At 41.9% G+C, this 24,953-nt stretch overlaps 1 protein-coding gene across 1 annotated transcript in view; it reads left to right on the top strand.

Moving 5' to 3' along the window:
• LOC124595462 overlaps window positions 1–24,953 on the top strand; it is a 287,251-nt gene that overhangs the window by 147,783 nt on the left and 114,515 nt on the right. The window contains exon 8 of the mRNA XM_047134211.1: window positions 14,274–14,450. Within this exon, the coding sequence (XP_046990167.1) occupies window positions 14,274–14,450 (177 nt within the window). The remainder of the gene's footprint in view (window positions 1–14,273; window positions 14,451–24,953) is intronic.

Below are 24,953 nucleotides of genomic sequence, written 5' to 3' on the forward strand. Positions count from 1 at the left end.
GTCCTTCCTGAAAGCGAATAGTTGTCAGTGGGTTTTTAGGCGAATTCAAATGGTATGCAAACAATCTTCTATTTCATCTCGGAGTTGTTTGAGCTTGTAGAACTTCGAGAAGGCCACTTCAGCAAATCTACTTCAACTTTAGATAAGAACAACGCAATGACCTCACTGTCATGCGTAGTGCGGTCCTGTTACAGGAGAGATTAGATATTAAACTATTGCCATAGTGGGGAAGCTAATTTAATCTAAACGTTTACTAACATCTCGTTTCATGCTTGGGCTATAACTAAAGTAAAAACAAATTCTACGCCCACTGTAAAAATTATAAATTTCACTGGATTCACATTTAAGTTTCCATTAGATTCTCTGGATAATTTAAGGCAGCGCAGATATTAAAGTTGTTTTGTCCCATGGCGTTGTGAGAGTTCCAAGTAGAGAAGGCAAATTAGACTTTTCCTGGCCAATAAATATGCACAATAAACAAATAATTTTAATCGACTTTAGGCAGTTAAATCAGTTTGTGACTGTTTCTGGCTTGTGCTATACTTTTGAGGGCCGAAAACCCACGAAATGTTGGGACTTTTTCCAGTTTTTCACTTATAGCTTGAAAGCTATACAGCCTACACAAAATTACCAAAACACGTGAATGGAAGAGCATATTATTTTGCTTGAAATGACCTATTTAGAAGTTAAAACCGGTTTAACCGTTTAGCCACAATCGACCATCAAACATCGGAAAATTTTTATCAATTTGCCGGAAACGTGGGTAATGCTCATGTTCCAGCTTCTGTAACTGAGAAATGAAAAATGTCGTGCATGAAAGTTCGTACAGCATCAAGGCTTGCGTAACAAGAGTTTCAGAATTTTGAAATTCACTCACTCCTTACGAAGAGACAAGTAAACACGGGAAAGAATTCTTAGCCTTAACCTCCTGCTAAGACTTTTGTGTGAAGTCAAATTACTATCGAACACCAAATCTTACACATTCGTCCAGATATTTAGTTTAAGGAGAGTTAATCTAGGTACCTACCTGTCTACCTAGTTCTATGTATTAGTATCAATTAATTACCATGCCAGTCCAAGTTTGTAAAAGCGAGTTCAAAAATGGAAAACAGCATATCAAACGATAGGTTTTATTAATGGAAAAACATTTCAATTAAAAATTACAATTGACGAGAGATATTTTTCAGAAACATTCTTTAATTAAATATTGTGCTGTACTGACATTCATTTAAAACTTATTTTTTATGTTTTCTGTGTTTTGGGGAAGATGGTCCAAAGAAGGATGCGTAGTCGTCCAGTTCTTCGTTTTCTGTCATGACATATAAATCGACTTCCTCTCAGATGAAGGCAATCGCATCATCGACTTGCATCGAATCAACGAAATGTTCTCTTCTGCTAGTGAGTTAAGGCATGAAAGTCCCTTGGAATCGCTGCTTAAAGCCAAGCACTTTATACACCCTTTCCTGCAGGAACAATCCACGCAATGTGATCAAAAGTATCCGGACACCTGCCTGAAAATGACAAGTTCGTGGCGCCCTCCATCGGTAATGCTGAAACCCTTAGCCATCACGACAGCTTCCACTCTCGCCGGCATACATTCAATCAGGTGCTGGAAGGTTTCCTGGGGAATGGCAGCCCATGCTTCACGAAGTGCTGCACTCAGGAGAGGTATCGATGTCGATCGGTAAGGCCTGGCACGAAGTCGGCGTTCAAAAACATCTCAAAGATGTTCTATAGGATTCAGGTCAGGACTCTGTGCAGGCCAGACCATTATAGGAATTTTATTGTCGTGTAACCACTCCGACACAGGCCTTGCATTATGAACAGGTGCTCGATAGTGTTGAAAGATGCAATCGCCATCCCCGAATTGCTGTTGAACAGTGGGAAGCAAGAAGGTGCTTAAAACATCAGTGTAGGCCTATGCTGTGATAGTGCCACGCAAAACAACAAGGGGTGCAAGCTTCCTCCATGAAAAACACGACCACACCATAACACCAACGCCTCCGAATTTTACTGTTGGCACTACACAAGCTGGCAGATGACGTTCATCGGACATTCGCAATACCCACACCCGGCCATTTGATCCCCACATTGTGTACCGTGATTCGCCACTCCACACAACGTTTTTCCACTGTTCAGTCGTCCAATGTTAACGCTCCTTACACCAAGCGAGGGATCGTTTGGCATTTACCGGCATGATGTATGGCTTATGAGCAGCCGCTCGACCTTGAAATCCAAGTTTTCTCACCTCCCGCCTAACTGTCATTGTACTTTCAATGGATTGTGATGCAGTTTGGAATTCCTGTGTGATGGCCTGGATAGATGTCTGCCTATTACACATTACGACCCTCTTCAACCGTCGGAGGTCTCTGTCAGTCAACAGTCGAGGTCGGTCTGTACGCTTTTGCGCTCTATGTGTCCCTTCACGTTTCCACTTCACTATCACGTCGGAAACTGTGGACCTAGAGATGTTTAGTAGTGTGGAAATCTGGCGTACCGACGTATGACACAAGTGACACCCAATCACCAGATCACGGTCGAAGTCTATGAGTTCCGCGGAACGCCCCATTTTGCTCTCTCACGATTTCTAATGACTACTGAGATCGCTGATATGGAGTACCTGGCAGTAGGTGGCAGCACAATGCACCTAATATAAAAAACGCATCTTTTAGGGGTTGTACGGATACTTTTGATCATATAGGTACTTGGCATTCCTTCTTGCATGTTCAGATATTGTATTGAGCAGTTCCTGGGGCTCTGGTGGTTGGGTGGCTGCAACGGGGCCCGTCATCCCTATTTCGAATATTTCTCCAGATCTGAACCTGCAAGTAGACCATGAGAAAATGCCGGCGAGCGGCAGCTTCACTGGGAGACAAACATTACAAACTGATTATTTTTCGATAAACCTCTCTGGAACAGCTGCAGATGAATTTCTTTCAATGGTTTGGAGCTGCCACCCTTGTACAAACACCCAATGAACTTCATTCCTGCTTCAGTGACCTTATGAGCTCCAAAGCTCATAAGGTCACTGAATCTGAGGCCACTTGTTGGAGGTTCGCCCTCTATTGAAATGTGTTTATAAATTTGGTTTTGCCCTGTCGAAAACATGTAGAGGTCGTGTCACAGCCACAGAACGTGTGAAGAAATAACACATGTTTTTTGGATTCTTCGGAGAGCTTAGAACTGTTGAGGTTCTAAATGAGTGTGTCTCTGTTGCCTATTCCAAGTTCCATACAGAAGACACTGGTGACGGATTCTTCCTACTCATTACTATCGGCTATATCGTCAATCAGCAGGACCAACGAATTAGTGCCTTCCCCAAAGTGAAGACGTTTTCTCGCTGTCTCGACTTTTCTATGGCTGAGCCAACAATTGAGGTGTCTGTGTCCTCAATGATCTGCTTGAGATGATACCATCGATCACATAATTTTTTCTGTCAACACTGAGCGAAAACGTTTCTTTTTAAGTTTGTTTATTAAGAAACATTCTTTTTACGCAGTTGGTGACACTGAGTCGGTTAACAAAACAGAAGCGGATCATGAAGCGCGCGCTCTTCAGGCACATTCAGCAGATTTTATGCTTTTCTCAGTTTTCTCCTCAGAGTATCTATCAAACGCTATGGTGCAATTTCACTCAGAGCGTTCTTGTGTAGTTCACGTACTTTTCAAGATAAAGGAAACCATTTCGTCGGTATTCTACACAACTCAGCGTGTTATGAACCACCGTCAAGGACGAACACTGTTTTACTTGTTGTTTTAACTCTGACTGGATTTAACAGTTTAAAGAGGCTTGATTTTCTCGTCTTTCGAATTATTCCGTCGTCAGCAAAAAGAAGCAAACGGAAAGATGAAGTATGACTCGAGCTGCTGTGAAGACTTCACATGGAAAGGGATCCGATGGAAAATTGTATCAGGAGTGATAGAGACTGGTTCATAATTCACAATTCATCTTTACTGTACACTTCATGGCTCGTAGGGGCCCTACTCGGTTCTTTCTCAGGAACTGTTATTCGTCACAGTTTTTCTCTAGGATATTTTTCATGCTTTATTTTCTCGTTTTCATAAGCACCTTGGCAGTTAATGTCTTCATCCCCCTCTCCTCCAAACCGCATGATGGACTTTTCGTGAAGAAATTGATCACGAGAATCAAACTACTACTGAATTTCTCCACACCAGTGTTGCTTAATTTGAACATTTGGACGAATGAGGATGATTTCGTGTTCGAAAATAATTTTACACGAAAAAGTCTTACTGGAAATTTAGCGCTACGAATACTTTCACGTTTCTATATGTATCTTTGCAAAAGAGTAAGTGAATTTTAAAATTTAGGAGCTCTTTCTGCGCAGAATTTGATACTCTTTCACTATCATGACTGTTACTTTTCATTTGGAGTAGCTGTTTTTGATTTACAGGCGTTGTAACATGAGAAAAACTTATATTTCCGACAAGTTCGTAAAAACTGCCGATCTTTGACGATAGATTGTAGCTAAATGGCTAAAATTATTTTAACTTTTATGCAAGTCATTCTACGCGAAATTTTATGCTCTTTCAGATGTTTTGGTAATTTTCTGTAGATTGTATCATTTTCGAGTTATAGACGAAAAACAGAAAAAAGTCCCAAACTTTCACGGTTCTTCGGCTCTCAAATGTTTAATACAAGCCATATTCCCTCGAAAACTCATGTAACTCTTATTTTGATTGCCAAATTACATTTATTTTCATCTTGTGCATATTTATTGTTCAGCGCGACTTTTTTCCGGTATAATTTTCTTGAGTATTGTAAGTTATCAGTTATTGGATATATTATGAAAACAGCTACCATCCACCAACTTTGTGAAACTTTTCCTGCCACATTTCTTTGTTTCTTGTCATTACCAGTTTCGAATGTTTTATTCATCATCTGATGGCTGCATTGAATTTACAAAGCCAGCTGTCAATCGGTGGTTGATTCCTTTGAACCATAGTGCACTAAAGTAAAAACATTTCAACACTTCAATTTTGGAAAGGAGGCGAAACGAGACGAAAAATTCAAGCTGGAATTGTATAATAAACAAAAGGCCCTTTCTTCTATTAAAATTTGTGAGACTTATTATTTTTTGCAAAAATAAACTTCCTGTATGTTTTTAAATACACAAAACGATTTTGGTTAGAAAGATTCTACAATGGTGTATTTTTTATAGCCTGTGTCAAAAAATGTTACTAATATTATCCTAACGCTGATCAAATATATTAATTAGTTTCTGATGCTCATTCCATCATATATTTGCTGTTGCCAACAACACATCGATTGTCATCTCTTTAAGCTCAGTCCTGATTCTTAATGCATGCGACATACATCTTTGATTTGTAGCATCTTTGTTTGATATCAGAACGTAGAATACCTAATTTTAATGTAAAATTAGGATATTCAATGTACAAGTGCAAGTCGTAACCAACTTTTAACTCTGTGCGTACGTGATTGTGATGAAAAACACGAAACATAATGATACTAATGTGTTTAATGAATATTTCGTGCTACTCGAAAAAAGATTGTGAGTACCCGTACATGTGCCGTCCATTTATGTTATCTGAAAGCTATGTAATCCTTGCAAATAAGTTTTTCAGCTCGGGAATGCACAGTTTACTGTGAAACCATCTTCAAAATATGTGCGAACAGCTAAGATATCTGCTTGCAATAACAAATTAATGTTGACATTTAGAGCTTATGTATGAGTCATCTGCACACAGTGGGCGTTTGAAGATGGCTGTAGTGGTCGAAATCAGCCATGTTGTCCAATTATTATAGCCAAATAAAAGAATAATCACTTCACTTGATAACTTTGTATGGACTGTGGATTCCAGTTCGAATAAATTATTACAAATTATAATTGATATCATAACATACATTTTACTACACCAGAACAGCGTCGGGAAGGTATGCAGGCTTGCTTTTATTGTAAAAACATACAAACATTATTAAAGATTTTGAAGGGGTCTTATAAAAAACAGAAAAAATCGTTTTACGAACAAGCAAAATATGTTTCATGACATCCATTATAATTTACGATCAAAAGAGCTCAAACTCTTATGAGCAGGTGGAAGACAGTCTACGAGGAGCTACGAAGCGAATAAATTGTAACAAATTTCACTACATATTGATGTGGATTTTAAAATATACATGAAAGAAAAAGGATGAATCTTCAGTGGGAAATTTCGGATATGTCACCAGAACTAACAGATGTCATAAGTTACTAGAATTACCCGATGACTTGTTTGGCAATAACGAACGGCCAGAAGAATAGAAATAGAACACGGATGAGATAAAAAAAACCACACACACACACTTTCAGGTAGGAACATATAAATGCAGATTATGACAATTTATGTAAGAACAGGTAGATACGTCACAGTGAGTAACAAGTTCAGTAACTTAAAAAATGAACGCTGTACAGAGCACAGACGAAAAGGGATTTCTTTTTAAGAAATCCACTTGTTCAAATAGAAAAAGAAAATATTCGTAGCACAAATTACGAATGACATCATAGAACAAGGCAGCACATTCAGAGCAATTGAAGGCATTGACTATATGAACAGAAAAGGACAAAGGAAGATAAAAATTGCATGAAGGTTTCAAAACTTTCTTTATTGACTTTATTTACTTATGTATCATATTCCCAGGGACTAGCGAACCAAAGCTACTTGGTCATGGAGCGAATAAATACCTAGTTTATAGAAGCCTGATTAGAAAATTTACAAACAGAAGAAAATAAAGGCTTAATAAAACACGAGAAAATTTTTTAGAAACTACATGACAAAGGAACACATTACAGAGAAATGTTCTCAACTACTGAGAGGGACTCCTGTACAGAATGGGAATGGAGGCCCACAAGGAAACCTTTAATTATTGATCTGATGACTCAGATTTTTCAGTTCCGATGAAAGCGTATTGGAAAGGAAACCTGCTGAATAATGCACGCCTTTCTGTGTATTGCTTGAGGGAGTGTTGTCCAGCTGCATATCGTTTAACGTCTAGTCTTCACTAATGAATATTGCAGTCTCCGCACAGATGGAAGTTATAAATCAGAGACATCTGAACAATGAAATAAAAGTAGCAGCAGCTAATACCTAGTATGGCATTTAAAAATTTTATAGCTGTAGAGCCATACCACAAGTAAGAAACTGAACTAAGTCCAATACGAAATTCATGATCTGACAGCGTAGATCTGCCTGACCGCCATTTCCGTGGTGAGGGCACAGAGTTGTCCCAAAATACGATACCTTAGGAGACAATAGACTGAAAGAAAGCAAAGTACAAAAATCGTCAAGTTTCAGTGTCAGAGCCATTGAGGATTATTCTTCTGGTGAAGATAGCAGCATTCAGTTTCCGCACAAGATCCTGAGGGTGGTACTTCCAAGAAAACTGTTCATCCACCCTCAGTCCTGAGAATTTAAAATTGTGGATTTCACCAACTGTTAGACAACCTCGATACAATTACATTTCTGTTGGGCATTTATTTATTTTATTTATCGTATGGCAATACAGACACGTAAGGAAGAAACAAACAAATCACTAATATAACAAACGTTAATAATTGCAAACAAACATTGCTAATATAACAAAGTTTAAGGATTACAAACAAACATCAAGTCTATTAATATAATCTATCGACTCTGGAGTTGCGAGCAGGAAGTCGTCGGGGCTCCCATTATAGTCTCTTCTGGAAACACTCTTCAACAATGTGGCTGATGGTCTGACTTTCTCCGCAGTCACACTGAGGGGATAGTATTTTACCCCATTTATACAAGGAGTAGGGACATCTGCCATGACGAGTTCTAATCCTATTTAGAGTGGACCACGTTTTGCGCGGTAGGCCAAAACCAGGTGGCTTTTGTGTGATGCAAGGCATGTTATGATTTTGCCATGCGTTCCATTTTTCAGACCATGCGTTTGTGACACTGAAACCCTCTCGTACACAGTTCCTTGCTGTTCTTGTTGGCGGGTTCCTAGATCGAAGCCTATTAGTGTTTGCAGCCTCAATGGCTTGGTGGATTGGCAGGCTTCGATTTCCCATGATGTTTTTGTATTCACGTACAAGGGCGTCAGTACGTCGCAGGTGTGGCGGCGGGATGTGGCTTAATATTGGGAGCCACTGCGTTGGAGTGGGTTTAATTATTCCAGAAATCATCCTTAGAGTGTTATGCAACCGGACATCCACCTTTTTTACATGTCGGCTGTTTAGCCAAATCGGAGCATAGTATTCGGCAGCCGAGAATACTATTGCTAAAACAGAGGTGCGGAGAGTGGAGACCGTTGCTCCCCAGGTAGTACCACAGAGCTTTTGAATAATGTTGTTTCTTGTCTTTAATTTTTCGGCGGTCTTTGTTAGGTGCTCTTTAAAAGATAGTGTTCTATCCAGCTTCATGCCCAAGTACTTCGGAGTTTTATTATGCCTGAGAACGGTGTTTTCAAATCGAATGTTGAGTTCCTTTCCTGCGAGTTTGTTGTTGAGATGGAAGCAACTCTGTTTTGGAAGCATTTGGTTGAAGTCTCCACTTACGGAAGTATTCACCCATTATCTTCAGGTCTTTCGTTAGGATGTCCTCAGATGCTTCAATTGTGCTGCATCTTGTAGCGAGGGCCCAATCGTCAGCATACCCGAACTTTCTTGATTGTGTTTCCGGTAGGTCTGCAATATAGAGGCTAAACAGCAGTCGTGCGAGCACTGATCCTTGTGGTAAGCCATTCTTTAGTTTTTTGATGGAGCTGTAGTCAGTGTCCATACTTATTTGGAACACCCTATCATTGAGCATGCTGTTTATTAAGCGAGCTATAGATTTGCAAGGAATTGCTCGAAGAATTTTGTACATGATGCCTTCTCTCCACACAGTGTCGTAAGCTGCTGAAAGGTCAATAAAGGCGACTGATGTTTTCAATTTTCTCTGAAATCCCGCCTCAATGTAAGTGATGAGTGACAACACCTGGTCAGTACAACTTCTTCCTGGACGAAAGTCTGCCTGTTCAACTGGGATCGCCCTGAAACAATTCTGGGCTAATTCTGTTATACAGGGTGTTACAAAAAGGTACAGCCAAACTTTCAGGAAACATTCCTCACACACAAATAAAGACAAGATGTTATGTGGACATGTGTCCGGAAACGCTTAATTTCCATGTTAGAGCTCATTTTAGTTTCGTCAGTCTGTACTGTACTTCCTCGATTCACCGCCAGTTGGCCCAATTGAAGGAAGGTAATGTTGACTTCGGTGCTTGTGTTGACATGCGACTCATTGCTCTACAGTACTAGCATCAAGCACATCAGTAGGTAGCATCAACAGGTTAGTGTTCATCACGAACGTGGTTTTGCAGTCAGTGCAATGTTTACAAATGCGGAGTTGGCAGATTCCCATTTGATGTATGGATTAGCACGGGGCAATAGCCGTGGCGCGGTATCGAGACAGATTTCCAGAACGAAGGTGTCCCGGCAGGAAGACGTTCGAAGCAATTGATCGGCGTCTTAGGGAGCACGGAACATTCCAGCCTATCACTCGTGACTGGGGAAGACCTAGAACGATGAGGACATCTGCAATGGACGAGGCAATTCTTCGTGCAGTTGACGATAACCCTAATGTCAGCGTCAAAGACGTTGCTGCTGTACAATGTAACTTTGACCACGTCACTGTATGGAGAGTGCTACGGGAGAATCAGTTGTTTCCGTACCATGTACAGCGTGTCCAGGCACTATCAGCAGCTGATTGGCCTCCACGGGTACACTTCTGCAAATGGTCCATCCAACAATGTGTCAATCCTCATTTCAGTGCAAATGTTCTCTTTACGGATGAGGCTTCATTCCACCGTGATCAAATTGTAAATTTTCACAATCAACGTTGTTGGCTGACGAGAATCTGCACGCAATTGTGCAATCACGTCATCAACACAGAATTTCTGTGAACCTTTGGGCAGTAATTGTTGGTGATGTCTTGATTGGGCCCCTTGTTCTTCCACCTACGCTCAATGGATCACGTTATCATGATTTCATACGGGATACTCTACCTGTGCTGCTAGAACATGTGCCTTTACAACATGTGGTTCATGAACGATGGAGCTCCTGCACATTTCAGTCGAAGTGTTCGTACGCTTCTCAACAACAGATTCGGTGACCGATGGATTGCTAGAGGCGGACCAATTCCATGGCCTCCACGCTCTCCTGACCTCAACCCTCTTGAATTTCATTTATGGGGGCATTTGAAAGCTCTTGCCTACACAACACTTGTACCAAATGTAGAGACTCTTCGTGCTCGTATTGTGGACGGCTGTGATACAATACGCCATTCTCCAGGGCTGCATCAGCGCATCAGGGATTCCATGCGACGGAGGGTGGATGCATGTATCCTCGCTAACGGAGCACATTTTGAACATTTCCTGTAACAAAGTGTTTGAAGTCACGCTGGTGCGTTCTGTTGCTGTGTGTTTCCATTCCATGATTAATGTGATTTGAAGAGAAGTAATAAAATGAGCTCTAACATGGAAAGTAAGCGTTTCCGGACACATGTCCACATAACATATTTTCTTTCTTTGTGTGTGAGGAAAGTTTCCTGAAAGTTTGGCCGTACCTTTTTGTAACACCCTGTATATAAGCCTCTCTGTTGGGCAAAAGTTCCGTGTCAGAAAATATGTGCACTGCGTTAATCTGTCCTCTGAAAATCACTTGCTGATGTGTCCAACTACCATACTAGCTACAATGAGATTTTCACTCTGCAGCGGAGTGTGCACTGATGTGAAACTTCCTGGCAGATCAAAACTGTGTGCCGGGCCGAGACTCCAACTGGGGACCTTTGCCTTTCGCGGGCAAGTGCTCTAGGCGAGGTACTGGCGGAAGTAAAGCTGTGAGGACGGGGCGTGAGTCGTGCTTGGGTAGCTCAGTTGGTAGAGCACTTGCCCGCGAAAGGCAAAGGCCCCGAGTTCGAGTCTCGGTGCGGCACACAGTTTTGATCTGCCAGGAAGTTTCATACCATACTAGCTAGATCACTTAAATTACACAGTTCCATATCTCATCTAGAAAGAGAAAAATTTTCTGAATCATCGTCCTGTTTAGTGGTATACTAAGAGGAGCAAAGGACCTAGAATAGAAACCTACAGAAGGCCCCACCGCCTTACACTTATAGCTCCTCTTTCTCTTAAGTGAAATCTTGAGTGTTACTTGTTTTAATTGGCTGGCGAGAAGAGACAGCGGAATTGTTTTAATGATGGGAGCAGGGACAGGAGTCAGAAATTGTTGGTTCATTGCTAGCAGGTTGATGCCTGACTGTGGGAAGAAATATCAGTATTTCAGCGCCAGTATTTGCGTGACTCCTCAACAGACTTCATAAAGTTAATCGATAATAAATGCAGGTTCTTTTATTGACCATGCAATATGCATTCAAGGCTGCAGCAACGGCAGGTGATCAATAGCATCAGCATATTAGCAACTCTCAACTTCTCCCGTTGCTGACGATTACAGAGCTCTAAAAACATTTAAAATCAGGTTAGGACACGCAATAATGATAATATTAAGTGAAGGTATTATAGTTTTGAATCAGGTATAATTAATCTTACATGCAGATTAAGGAAGATCACATTCTGTTTTCCGTGCAGACAGGAGACGTTCCAGAAAGAAATAGATACATGAAGCTGAGCCAGTTGCGGAATCTTTTTAAAAGAAATTCATACCGAGAAGATTACACAGATTTGATTTGTACAGCTGATATTTACAACATTATCTAGGAGACTGGGAAGCTGTGGATGCTCCTTTATAACGGTCTATTGGCTCTGAGCACTATGGGACTTAACATCTATGGTCATCAGTCCCCTAGATCTTAGAACTACTTAAACCTAACTAACCTAAGGAGACCACACACATCCATGCCCGAGGCAGGATTCGATCCTGCGACCATAGCGGTCACGCGGTTCCAGACTGAAGCGCCTAGAACCGTACGGCCACACCGGCCGGAGCTATAACGGTCTATTACACAGCTTACATCACCCCAATCAGATTCTCCTGTCTGTTAACAGCGGAGGACAGTCTTCTTCTTCTTGCTTTCTACATATACTGTGAACCATCGCTGAGTTTGTTTTTTCTTTTTTTTTATCCCATTATGTTTCAACTTAAGCGAAAGAACTGCATCGTCCTCGCAATCAAATGATTTTGTTAAACCAAAGAAAATGCCTACTGTCCTCGACCTATTCTTTAGCCCTTCGATATGTCTAAAACTAAAATTATGCAATCATATGTGTATGGCCATTTTTCACTTATGGAAGTTAGCCAAGGACTTATAATGTGAAACCATTCAAAGACTTCAGTTATCCAGCGAGCAATGCATAAATACAGGTTGGGAATTACTGGGAGATGCAGGAAAGCATCAAAGGGTCAAGGGGCAAGTGGAAAACGCAAGTTGTAATGGAACTGATAAGAAGCTGGTTGGGACAGCTAGCTGGCTAGCTGAGCAATTGAAGTTGTAGGTGGTCCATGACGTTATCCGCTGCATTGCTGAAGGTAGGAAGAGACAGATGACATTAAGAAAAATGCTGTAGCAGCGTGGATGCACACACTTGCAACTTCAAGAGGATGCTTTCAACCCTTTCGGTCATGGTGTCCTCATATAAGGACATAATAAATAAATGCTTAGTATATTAAAATTCTTTAAATTTTACCATTTGTGATTTCCGTCATCATATTGTCACAAGCAGAGAGTTTATTTGAGAACAGTGTCGACATCTCCTGCCAGTCTGTGGTACTACAAAACAAAACTGAATGTGCACAGTCACATGGACGCTTCGCAATAATCTTTATACCTCCCATCAGCCGGTTAATATCTTCTGAGTTTAGGTAAAAAAAAAAATCATTTGTGAGTACAAATGTGTAATCTTGAAGGTGGAAACTAAAGGTGTCTTTCACAACGAAAGGTAAGTGACATGTTTATAATTTTATATATGTCTCCAAATGAGGACATTGTGATTGCAAGGTTGTAATAGCGTAGAAATGTAGGACATTATTTCACTGTCTTTTTAGTCACCTTATGATGATTGCACATTGCCCCCAGTCCAAGATAGACGAAGGCCACTTACATAAAAAGAAGTTACAGGGCTCCTTGATTCATCCGAAATTGCGGATCTGTCCGATGATCCTCGTGAAAAGTTTCAACAAGAGGATAATGACGGAGATAATGTTAGACGCTTTATATCATGCGGTTTCTTGAAAGCTGAGTAGGCTAGATGCAAAAGCCGCTAACTGCATGATAAGTGATCATGAAACACTCGTCCCATCCAAACGACAATGCATTGGCAATGTTAGTGTTGCGTACGAATTTGTTACAGCGCAGCCAACGTTAATCGTAATCGTTACTGACTGAAAGGTAGCTTTGAATGTCCAGATTGGTAAGTCTGATGTATGCATTTAGCGGGCTTTGCACCCGAAGACAACATGCAGTTAGCTGCTTTTGAAACCGAACACGATTTTCGACAGCCATTTTCGACGGTTTATAGCGGTTTTACAACCTGAAACATATTCCATCATGTAGGTACTGAAAAAATCTATACGGCCGTGTGCCCACCTCAGAATCGACATAAAATGAGTTTTTCGATGTCAATAAACTTAACCAACAGCTATATACTTTAAGATATTTTATTTTATTCAGAAAGCAACGAGTTTTGGCTATTTATTTTGCCCTCTTCAGGCCCCAAACGCTTTTATCCAAATAAACGAACTTATCGTATAGCACCATAAAACACCGGATATCGTGAATTCCAATTGTTATGCAAATGCTTCATTTGTGTAACTTATGTATTTTGGTGAAATAAAATCAAATAAAATACTTTGACACTTAGACTTATTCTTCACCCACTTGAACACAATGTCCTCATTTGGGGATGCGTTGTATCTCCCCTTCTCCCCTTGGTGGAGGGGGGGGGGGGCACCGCGGCCTCCGAATATTCTATACATCTGAAAAATCATAATTTAATTCGAAGAACTGGAAAGCAAAGCCATGATTTTTTTCAGAAAAAAAAAATTCGTGACCAAAAGGGTTAATCTAGCAGTGTATGTTAAATGCCTGCTGCTGCTGACCATGATGTAAATGGTGGTTGTGGTGGTAGTGATGGTGATAACGACATCGATGAATCGATAATGCTATTCGACATTCTTGCTTTATACTATTAATAGCGTGCCAACTTTGTAACAGAATCGTCTTACAGAAGCAATAAGAACTACTGTTAGGCATTCAGCATGATAATATGATTATGTCCTATTTGTGCATGACGGACAGGAGGACTACTCGGTGGAGTGGATGCTGGCGCGGTCCGGCTCCGTGGGGGTGGTGCTGCCTGAGGAGACAGGCGTGTCTGCCGCAGCTATTGCCATCACCGTTCTTCGGCACGACTTGCTTAACACCAGTTTCCTCGATGAGGGGCTCCACGTTAACAGCGACGTCATCAGCGTACAGGTATGCTAAATTTAAATTGGAGGTGAAGGGAGGAGAAAGGAAAGGAAAGGGAAGGAACTAATGATTTCAGTTGCATCGGGACTTGACTCGGAATCAGCGGCGACGAGTGCTCTGCTGCTTATTAGGCAGTTGCGCCAACTAGTGCGCCACCCGGACACAGCGTTTATCGTAACTGCAAGGTCTACCTCGACACTCCTCTCGGGCGACCATACACTCCCACCTAGCGCAGTTCCCCTCCATGTCCTCCGCGCTCGTTAATTTGGGATTCCCACAGGAGGTCAGACGTAATTTTGCATCCACACTGAAGAAGGTGGATTCGTTCCCCATCAAGGCGACTCAATTACATGAAAGCGTGAAAAGTGATGCGGCGGTGGACATTGATCAATAATTGTTTGAACAATTGGAAAAATTGTTTGGAAACAATAGAGGAAAAATCTGAAGGTAATTTATGAAACTGGGCACAATCTAGGGTGAACTTTACCTGATACCCATATCAACAGGCCTTTAATATCAATACATTCAAGGTCAATTAAGATAAATTGCATTTTGTACTGCTTCACATTGATTCTATTGTCTTTAGTCTTAACTGTTGTGAAATTGTCCGCACTTTGTATCTGCACAGCATGTGGACTAATGTGTGCAAACTTAGCTTACCATTTAGCGCGTAAATGGACAAAACATCTGAGCAGTCTTCTCAAGCCCAGCGTGTTAAACAGACATTCTACATAAATATGAACCTGGCCCTGTACGTCAGCTAATATCATGTGCAGATTGTAACAAAAATCATTAGAAATGCTTCTGTCACTAACTAGAATGCGTAAATTAATAAAAGTGAAAGTTTTGGGTCTGTTTTAGAAAGGCACAACATCTATTCCCTTTTTTATTGTATATATAATTTATCAACTGTGCTTTCAGGGGTCAAGTGATACACAAAAATCATGTTCAGTTACTTTCAATGCTCAGTAACAAAATATTTAACTCTTGGACATATTGAATTGACGATTATTAAAATTTGGTAGCTCTACATATGAAAAATTTTTTATCACATGGGAGAATCTTCATTAGCTCATTTACATCTATGATGGCGTAGCTGCTCAATGCACTGAGTTGGTGGAGAATAAATTTACTTTCTGAACCAGTGAAAAAACTCTCACGTACTCATTGTGAAGGTAGGTTAGTATCCTAGCTTTTGATATTCAATGGTCAAAGAGTACACAAGTTGGAGTGAGCAGAATTTCGATTCAACATTAACTGTGGCCTAATGCGTGATAGTACTTTACCACGCAGCATCTGCAATGGCATTGTCTCTGTGCTGGATCTGAAACGCTAATTCCCTATTCTGGCCTTGACTGAATTCACTCAGTCTCAACTTTGCTGCGTTCTGTAGAACATTAATTTTTCCATATTCTAAATAATTGCTCTTGCACACTCGCTAAGGGTTGGGGTGACTTGTACAATTTTTTTGCCCACAAAAATTCCTGCAGGAATAATTAACTACCTCTTTCCTATCTTTCGCCACGATACATGAATCGTATCATCCACACTTCGCAGAAAGAAAATCTATCAACACCCTCTCTATTTTCCACACACTTGTGCTGTCCACTGCAATACGAGAGAGATACCTAGAAATTTTAGTTCTCAAAATGCTTCTATATAATGGGGATCTCCCCACCGTGTCGCATCTGCATCGCCCAGTATGGCTTCAGCCAATCGCCTTCGTGTTAGAAGTGAATTTTATTTTTCTTGCTGGGTCGCAGCCTAGCCCAGTTACAGCCATCCAGCCACTTAAACTCAGTACCGGCCGTATTTACGTTAAAAGGAATAATGTATTGTTCTGGCCTTATCCCTTTCTGCGCTGAAGCTCGCCGTTCTCTTGTTAAGTAGGGTTTTCCGATGCCATTAACTTCCTGCTCGGATCGTCTCGAAAATGCGTTTCTCTTTAACTTATTTATTCATGCCTTGTCCATATTGATAGATATTGTTTTGTTAGTTTTTGGTACATGAGATTACTGCAATTGCCTTTTTTGATATAATATAATTATTATTTTCTGAGGATCTCATATTGTATCATACTGTCGTTATGGATCAAGCTCATGTAAGGTCCATAAAATCCGGACGCCTTACACTGTGACAATGTCAATGTAGAAACGCTCCTCCGGATACCGCATAAGTTCTTCTTGTCTGGACCAAACCTCTTGACATGGAGTCTCAGTGGTGAGTGAAATGATGAACACATAGAAGATGACCTCTTAACCTTCAAATAAATTTCGATTTTTTAATAAATTTTATAACACTTTTAATGAACAGTTGAAATACACATTTTTAACAATGCTGGTACTGCGGATCCAAGCATACGCCCATAAACTTCCACTTCTCGAAAGAAAACTGTGAAGATACATGAATTAATAAATTGAAGAGTGTGTTTCTTACTTTGCTTCATACGGATATTTAACGATATATCAAAACATTATCCTTGCCACAAAACAACTCGTTAATTTACCTTTGGCGGTGTCTATAACGCATTCAGTTTACATACAGCTTATGTATATAAGAAAAGAACAGAAAACTAATTCAGTACAACATCATGCACTTGTATAACGTTCAAATATGCACTACAGCTGCTTCTGTAGTCTGTGCCCGTGCTCATTACCCTTGATCAGAGCAGAATTTTACTTCCGTAATGCATCCCGTTCCTCGAACGTAGAACCTAATCTTAGCTTTGACGTTTTGCCTAATATCATACACTGTAGAGCCAAACAAACTGGTACACCTGCCTAATATCGTGTAGAGCCCCCGCGAGCATACAGAAGTGCTGCAGCATGACGTGGCATGGACTCACCTGAAGTCTGAAATAGTGCTGGAGGGAACTGACACCATAATTCCTGCAGGGCTGTCCATAAACCCGTAATGGTATCAGGGTGTGGAGATCTCTTCTGAACAGCACGTTGCAAGGCATCCCAGATATGAAAAATAATGCCCATGTCTGGGGAGTTTGGTGGCCAGCGGAAGAGTGTTCCTGGAGTGTTCGTCGAAATGCACAATGGACATGAATGGATGCAGGTGATCAGATAGGACGCTTACTTACGTGTCACCTGTCAGAGTAGTAAATAGATGTATCAGGGGTCGCATAACACTCCAACTGCACACGCTCCACGCCTTACAGATCCTCCATCAGCTTGAACCGTCCCCTGCTGAAATGCATGTTTTCAGTCATCAGTGTCGGTGTTGACGGGCCCAGGTGAGGCGTAAAGCTTTGTGTCATGCAGTCATCAAGGGTACACGAGTGGGCCTTCGGCTCCGAAAGCCCATATCGACGACGTTTTGTTGAATGGTTTGCATGCTGACACTTGCTGATGGCACAGCATTGAAATCTGCAGCAATATGCGGAAGGGTTGCACTTTTGTCACGTTGAACGATTCTTCAGTCGTCGTTGGTCCCGTTCTTGCAGGATCTTTTTCCCGCCGCAGCGATGTCGGAAATTTGATGTTTTATCGGATTCCTGATATTCACAGGACGCTCGTGAAATGGTCAACGGGAAAATACCCACTTCCTCCCATCACACGTTCAAACTCACTTAAATCTTGATAACCCGCCATTGTAGCGGCAGTAACCGATCTCACAACTACGTCAGACAGTTGCCTTCATAGGTGTTTCCGGCCGCACCGCTGTATTCTGCCTATTTACATATCTCTGTATTTGAATACATATGCCTATACTAGATTTTTGGCGCTTCAGTGTACATTCTGCTACTGGCACATCATAAGAGTCTATGAAAACTGATTTTGGAAGCTCTGTTTTTCTTTCCATACCTAATTTTTAATTAGTACTATTATATGTATTTGATTTCTTTGCTGGATTCGACATCTGAGTGAGGCCTCTTCTTAACGTGAATTCCCCTTCTTTCGGTCTTCGGTAAAGGGGACCTTTTCTTCGGTCATCGATGTCTGTTTCTGTATTCTTCTCTTATTTGACTGTCGTTTCTTGTGTCGATCTGATACTCGCGAGAAAAAGTTGTACTAATGTGTTACAGGAACACGTTATTCCCGCGGCAGGTGTGGCCAGCCCAGGTTGCGGATGTGTCAGTTCTCACAGAAGTCACCGGCCGACCGCCTAAACTTGTCCCGGAGACCTGATAGGAGAGATAGGAGCAAAGCGAGTTAGAGACTAGTTGACACAGCGGACGTATCCACGTCTCTCTCACATGAGATCTCGTTTGCTACTTCATAAATTTGCCGGATTTTAACATGATTGGTACGACCCCTTCGTACACAATCAAGTGCCTAAAGAAGTGATTTACATCCTGAAACCCGGGTCGTATACACGATTTTGTCCAAATGAATTACTGGTCAAGTAGAACTGGAGCTGATTTTCCACCACGAAAAATTTTAACAACAATTGTGGATGATCTGGTTACGCGAGTTAGAAAGCTCGCCTTTTCATCCTCTGTATGCGATCGATGTATGTATCAATTATTCTTCTCCAGACGATAACTGCGTGCTCCAAAACTTGGCGCAGCAGCGTCTTTACGGACCAACTCCAAGCTGTGGTGACAGCTTGGACGTCGGGTTGAGCGGTGTATGGGGAAGCATGGCGTTCTCGACCGACCGGCAGGATATGTCTGTTTCCTTTTGTCGAAATTGGCCTTTTGCGTGCGGACTGCGATCGTTTGAGAATGGTAATTTCTAACTTCTGAAGGACTGGGCAGCCTTAATATGTACATATTACAAATTGAATTGCCAATTCAGCAGTATTCGTTGAAATTTGTTCCTGGGATGTAATGGTATGGTTCCTAGTTTTGGTATTAGCGTGTGAGGAATGGCTGCTGTTCTATTGTATAAGACCGAAGTTTTGTGTAGGATAATTTTAAGTATTTTCGGAAGATGGAAGTCATTGTAGATATCAGTGTTGGAACGGAAGCGGGGTGCAGTCTCTGTATGGAAGAATCTGTTTTGCAACGTCTGAATGCTCTTGATGTTTGTATCCGCAGTCAGTGCCCAGATGTAAGCTCTGTAACTGATAATTGGCAGGAGGATCGCGCTTGATAGTTTGATCTTCAAGTTCATTGAAAGCCATTTTCTTTTATGAGTGAGTTCTTGTTCTCTATTGCAGGTGTATACTGCATGTTTCTTGAAAGTTAAACAGGAGTTCGTAATTACAAATAAATATCTAACACTGGGATTTCAATCCCATTGAGTGAGAGTGTGGCGTCATGGGGTATTGATTTGGTTATGAACAGGGTTGCTTGATTTTTAGCTGAATTTATAGTGGTTATACAGGTGGGTGCCCAGTAATGAACTTCCTCCAAGTGCTCCTGTAATTTTCTTGCCATTTACATCAGATACTAACTACTCCTGTAAGTACCTGTACCATCTGCAAAGACGCCAGACTGGCTAGTTTGCTACAAAGTATCGTTTTTGTACATTTAGTAGAGTTTGGGTGCCATGTCAGAGCCTTGGGGGAATCCTGCAGTTGTATTTCAGAGGTGACTATTACAGGTATAGTAGCCAGAATATGACTCGGCTAGGAGACGCTGTACGATCGGCCGATGGCGTCGATGGATTAGTCGCTGAAGACTACGAAACACACGAACAGCGATGGACAAACAACAGGTCAACACGCCTTAATGTAAACCAGATCGAGGGCCCAGACGTAGCAATATCTGAAACCAAGCAAGACTGTGTAAAAGTAACGATACAAGAGCAGAGCCAGAACATGACAGAGATCCGGGGGCCTTTTTTTCTTCACTGTTGTTTCATCCCCCGTGCCGCATATTGGTGGGAATGGCCTTTCAGCGGGGCAATACCCCGCTCTTCAGCCAACACCATTGTTAATGATATAACAAAGATGATTAATGATGATTAATGATATATATATATATATATATATATATATATATATATATATATATATATATACGATGTCTGTTCTTTCGCACATGTCCAAAAAAAAAAACGAACAACATTTTTGATCCAGCAACGACTATGAATTAAGACACAAATAAATTACAGACAGAGTGGGCATCGATGTAAATAAATGGGAAAAGTTGAAAATTTATGATGGATCAGGATTCGAATCCGGGTTTGCTGTTTAATTCGACATCTGCTCTGACCACTAAGCCATCTAAAGACCTGTCCAAAAGAACAGACACCACATATCTATAATGATGGCGAAGAAGCAAAGATCTCTTCAGAGCACATGCACACCAGGCTCGAACTCTTACGCGAAACGGCGAAATACCGCCAGTAACGAGGATAATTGGCAAGCGGCACTATATATGTAGTGTGTGGATAAGTTAATAACTTACGTCTGACGGGAGGTGTGCCAGAGTACTCAGTGAAACTGTCATGACCACTGTGTCTGGATGGCTTCGTAGTCAGAGCGACTGCTTTATTGTGACAAAATCTTATGGGACTAAACTGCTTAGGTCATTGGTCCCTAAGCTTACACATTACTTAATCGAACTTAAACTAACTTACGCTATGGGCAAAAGACACACCATGCCTGAGGGAGGACTCGAACCCCCGACGGGTTGAGCCGCACGGACCGTGACAAGACCGCGCGGCTACCCGCCGCGGCTAGAGCGACTTCCTAGTAAGTAGGAGACCCAGGTATGAATTGTGCTCAGGCATAAACTTTAACTTTCCCCATTCATTTACATCCGTTCCCACTCGTAGCCAATATCTATAATTTATTTGTGTCTTAATTCATGGTAGCTGCTGAGTCAAAAATGTTGTCTGTTCTTTCGGACATGTACGAAAGAACAGACACCGCATAATATACTAAAGCGCCGAAGAAACTGGTATAGGTATGGGTATTCAAATACAGAGATGTGTAAACAGGCAGAATACGGCGCTGAGCTCGGGGACGCCTATATAAGACAACATGTGTTGTGGTGTCACCGCCAGACACCACACTTGCTAGGTGGTAGCCTTTAAATCGGCCGCGGTCCGATAGTATACGTCGGACCCGCGTGTCGTCACTGTCAGTGATTGCAGACCGAGCGCCGCCACACGGCAGGTCTAGAGAGACGTCCTAGCACTCGCCCCAGTTGCACAGACGACTTTGCTAGCGATGCTACACTGACAAATACGCTCTCATTTGCCGAGACGATAGTTAGCATAGCCTTCAGCTACGTCATTTGCTACGACCTAGCAAGGCGCCATTACCAGTTTATATTGAGATTGTAATTATGCATCATCAAGAGCGATGTTCTCCAATTATGGATTAAAGTTAAGTATTCCAGCAACAACGTACCTTATTGGCTATATTAATTACATTGTCCTGTTCCAGACCTCACGCCAGTTTGCGTGAGCTTAAACGCGTGCATTTCGGCCTCCTCTAGCTACACGGTGTTGGCTCTTCTCCCAACACATCATGTGTCAAGCGCACGTACGATATGGGTTACTGCTGCTACAACGGTAAGTTATCGAGAGTTTAAGGGACTTTGAACGTGGTTTTATAGTCGGCGCACGAGCGATGCGACACGGCATCTCCGAGGTAGTGATGAAGTCGGGATTTCACGCCCCCCATGAACCATGGATCTTGCCGCTGGTGGGGAGGCTTGCGTGCCTCAGCGATACAGATAGCCATACCGTAGGTGCAACCACAACGAGGGGGGGGGGGGGGGGGGGGTACCTGTTGAGAGGTCAGACGAACGTGTGGTTCCTGAAGAGGGGCAGCAATATTTCCAGTAGTTGCAGGGGCAACAGTCTGGGTTATTGACTTATCTATCCTTGTAACATTAACCAAAACGGCCTTGCTGTGCTGGTACTGCGAACGGCTGAAAGCCGTAATTTTTCCCGAGGGCATGCAGCTTTACTGTAAGGTTAAATGATGATGACATCCTCTTGGGTAAAATATTCCGGGGGTAAAATAGTCCCCCCCCCCCCCCCCCCATTCGGATCTCCGGGCGGGGAATACTCAGGAGGACGTCGTTATCAGGAGAAAGCAAACTGGCGTTCTACGGAAGGGTGCGTGGAATGTCAGATCCCTTAATCGAGTAGGTGGGTTAGAAAATCTAAAAAGGGAAATGGGTAGGTTAAAGTTAGATATAGTGGGAATTAGTGAAGTTCTGTGGCAGGAGGAACAAGACTTTTGGTCAGGTGAATACAGGGTTACAAATACAAAATCAAATAGGGGTAATACAGGAATAGGTTTAGAAAAGAATAAAAAATACAAGCGCTGGTAAACTATTACGAACAGCGTGGTGAACGCATTATTGTAGTCAAGATAAACACAAAGCCCACACCTACCACAATAGTACAGGTTTATATGCCAACTAGCTCCGCAGACGACAAAGAGATTGCAGAAATGTATAGTCAGATAAAATAAATTATTCAGATAGTGAAGGGAGACGAAAATTAATAGTCATGGGTGACTGGAATTGGATAGTAGGAAAAGGAAGAGAAGCAAAAGTTGTAGGTGAATATGGAATGGCGGTAAGGAATGAAAGAGGAAGCCACCTGGTAGAATTTTGCACAGAGCATAACTTAATCATAGCTAACACTTGGTTTAAAAATCATGAAAGAAGGCTGTATACGTGGAAGAGGCCTAGAAACACTGGAAGGTTTCAGACAAATTATATAATGCTAAGACAGAGATTTCTGAACCAGGTTTTAAATTGTAAGACATTTCCACACATGACCACAAACTATTGTTTATGAACTGTAGATAAAAACTGAAGAAACTGCGAAAAGGTGGGAATGGGGTCTGGATAAACCAAAAGAACCAGAGGTTGTAGAGAGTTTGAGAGAGAGCATTAGGGAACGATTGACAAGAACGGGGGAAAGAAATACAGTAGCAGAAGAATGGGTAGCTTTGAGAGATCAAATAGTAAAGGCAGCAGAGGATCAAGTAGGTAAAAAGACGCGGGCAAGTAGAAATCCTTAGGTAACAGAAGAGATATTGAACTTAATCGATGAAACGAGAAAATATAAAAATACAATAAATGAAGTAGGCAAGAAGGGTTACAAAAGCCTCAAAAATGAGATCGACAAGAAGTGCAAAGTGGCTAAGAAAGGATGACTAGAGGACAAATGTAAAGATGTAGAGGCATATATCACTAGGGGTAAGACAGATACTGCCTATAGGAAAATTGAAAAGACCTTTGGAGAAAAGCGAACCACTTGTATGGATACCAAGAGCTCAGATAGAAACAAAGTTCTAAGCAAAGAAGGGAAAGCAGAAAGGTGGAAGGAATATATAGAGGGTCTATACAAGGGCGACGTACTTGAGGGAGATATTATGGAAATGGAAGAAGACGTACAGGATGATGAAATGGGAGCTACGATACAGCGTGAAGAATTTGACAGAGCACTGAAAGATCTGAGTCGAAACAAGGCCCTAGGAGTAGATAACATTAGATTAGAACTACTGATAGCCTTGGGAGAGCTAGTCCTGACAAAACTCTACCATCAGAAAAGCAAGATTTACGAGACAGGCGAAATACCCTCAGACTTCAAGAAGAATATAATAATTCCAATCCCAAAGAAAGCAGGTGTTAACAGGTGTGAAAATTACTGAACTATCAATTTAATAAGTCACGGCTGCAAAATATTAACTAGAATTCTTTAGAGACGAATGGAAAAACTGGTAGAATCCGATCTCCGGGAAGATCAGTTTGGATTCCGTAGAAATGTTGGAACACGTGAGGCAATACTGACCCTACGACATATCTTAGAAGATAGATTAAGGGAAGGCAAACCTACGTTTCTAGCATTTGTAGACGTAGAGAAGGCTTTTGACAATGTTGACTGGAATACTCTCTTTAAATTCTGAAGGTGGTAGGAGTCAAATAAAGGGAACGAAAGGCTATTTACAATTTGTACAGAAACCAGATGGCAGTTGTAAGAGCTGAGGGGCATGAAAGGGAAACAGTGGTTGGGAAGGGAGTGAGATGGGGATGTAGCCTATCCCTGATGTTACTCAATCTGTATATTGAGCAAGCAGTAAAGGAAACAAAAGAAAAATCTGGAGCAGGAATTAAAATCCATGGGGAAGAAATAAAAACTTTGCTGTAACTCTTCAGGCTTTCCTGGCGAGATCTTGATATGTGGAATTATCGGGTCTACTGCCGGGTGTTTCTGTCGCTCTGGCACAATTTTTCGGCCACGTAACTCGTTGCCTTCTTCAGGTGCTACCCGAGACTGCCGTATTGGAGGATCTTATCCAGTATTTATGCCCAGAGGGCGCTGGATGCTCCCTTTGCCGTCCGCGCCCACATGGTGCCGCTTGTAAGGTGTTGTCTCTTCCGCGGTGCTCCCTCGGACGTCCTCGCCCGACTTTGTCGCCATCTGTGGCAGCTCTCTGAGGCCCGTCCTGTGTTGGGCATTCCGTTCGCGGTCCGCGCCCGCCTAGTGCTGCTCCTGAGGTTTTGGCCATTCCCTGGTGTTCCGACGGTCGTCCGCGCCCGTCCCGCGTTGGGAATTGCGTTTGCGGTCTGCCTGGCGCTGCTCCTGCGGTGTTACTACTTCTTCAGGAGTTTCTTGGTTCCTTTCGTTGGGC

The sequence above is a fragment of the Schistocerca americana genome, chromosome 2, assembly GCF_021461395.2.
Source record: "Schistocerca americana isolate TAMUIC-IGC-003095 chromosome 2, iqSchAmer2.1, whole genome shotgun sequence".
Classification (NCBI taxonomy): domain Eukaryota; kingdom Metazoa; phylum Arthropoda; class Insecta; order Orthoptera; family Acrididae; genus Schistocerca; species Schistocerca americana.